The sequence below is a fragment of the Apis dorsata genome, unplaced genomic scaffold, assembly GCF_000469605.1.
Source record: "Apis dorsata unplaced genomic scaffold, Apis dorsata 1.3 scaffold_661, whole genome shotgun sequence".
NCBI classification, from domain to species: Eukaryota; Metazoa; Arthropoda; class Insecta; order Hymenoptera; family Apidae; genus Apis; species Apis dorsata.
In genome coordinates this window covers 202,398-203,736 of record NW_006263848.1, presented here as the reverse complement: position 1 = coordinate 203,736, position 1,339 = coordinate 202,398, and the positions used below count along the sequence as shown (strand labels likewise).

The window sequence follows — 1,339 nt, the reverse complement described above, 5'->3', positions numbered from 1 at the left end:
CTCTCTCTCTCTCTCTCTCTCTCTCTCTCTCTCTCTCTCTCTCTCTCACTCTCTCTTCTCCCGCTTTCCGTCTCATCATACAATCATCGCTCGTCTCTCCGTCTCTTCGATAATATAATCGTAGTTAAACCACTCCAAGCCTCGATTAACGCGTATTACTCTTCTTTTTTTCGTTTCGTTTTCTTTTCTTTTCTTTTCTTTTCCTTTCTTCCAACTCTCTTCGCAACTCCTTCTTCTTCTTCTTCTTATCGTCGAACGATACAGCCGCGCATATATGTTGTCGAATTGATCGTTGATCGTTTCTTCCAAGAGTCAGGTTTAATTCGCTTTACACAAATGATTTCGATTCAAGCTGGTGGAAACAGATAAACTTTGGATCTAAAGTGAAATCTTCGTATCGTTTCGCTACTTATTATAACTAGATTTGTCGTCTTGATACCCGGTTATTTTCGATGACAATCGTGAGAGAAACAAGGCGAAACAGTCTTTCTCATTCGTACGTTCAACACCCATCCCGAAACGTTCTCGTCGAACGAACGACGTTTCGCTGATGGAGTAGCGGATCGGAAACATCCCAAAACATCGATATCGTAAATACGATTCACACTATGAAGCTTTCTCCCGATTTTAAATCAAGCGTAATAATACACGATTCGATGAAACGTTCGACGACGATTAATAATAAGCTTCGCCCCCGAAAACGAAAGAAATCGGGTCAATTCGAGAGTGACGCAAGTTTGATCGATCGATCGATCGAACGATCGGAGAAGGGAAAAACGAGACGACGTGGACGAGAATCGGGAAAAGCAACGAACCGATCGCGTTGTTTCGTAGCTGTACTCGCGTTTGTCTCTCTCTCTCTCTCTCTTTCTCTCTCTCTCCCTATACGTATATTCGTTCACTCCCGGGGGTGGAGACCGCAGAGTATTGATTTCACGTACCGTTCGCGTACCCCCCAGTCGTTTCCGTTCCCCGACCGAAATCATCTCCGATCGTCATCGAGGATCGAAATCGCAACGATAGTCGCTCGTTCGCCGCCTCTCCCCCTTCCACCCCTCCGAGATTCGTCTCGAAAGATCGCATACAAGGAACAAGAAAAAGAAGAAGAAGAAGAAGAAGAAGAAGAAGAAAGAAAGAAAGGACGTATACACGTAAAATGATTGGAGGGCGAAAGAGAAAGAGAGAGAGAGAGAGAGAAAAGATAAGCGGGAAGCGAACGCGCGCGAAGGGGCGTGAGAGCGGAAAGCGGAGAGAGAGTGGGACGATGGACGAGCGCGCAGGCTCGCGCGGGAAAGCGTGCGCTCTCGTCGTCCCTCGATTACCTTTGGTTCGGAAGCGG

At 46.6% G+C, this 1,339-nt stretch overlaps 1 protein-coding gene across 1 annotated transcript in view; it reads right to left on the bottom strand.

Moving 5' to 3' along the window:
* LOC102678686 (uncharacterized protein DDB_G0271670-like) overlaps nt 1-1,339 on the bottom strand; it is a gene marked incomplete at its 3' end in the record, with an annotated part of 6,440 nt that overhangs the window by 1,271 nt on the left and 3,830 nt on the right. Inside the window, exon 4 of the mRNA XM_031513539.1 lies at nt 1,323-1,339. Within this exon, the coding sequence (XP_031369399.1) occupies nt 1,323-1,339 (17 nt within the window). The remainder of the gene's footprint in view (nt 1-1,322) is intronic.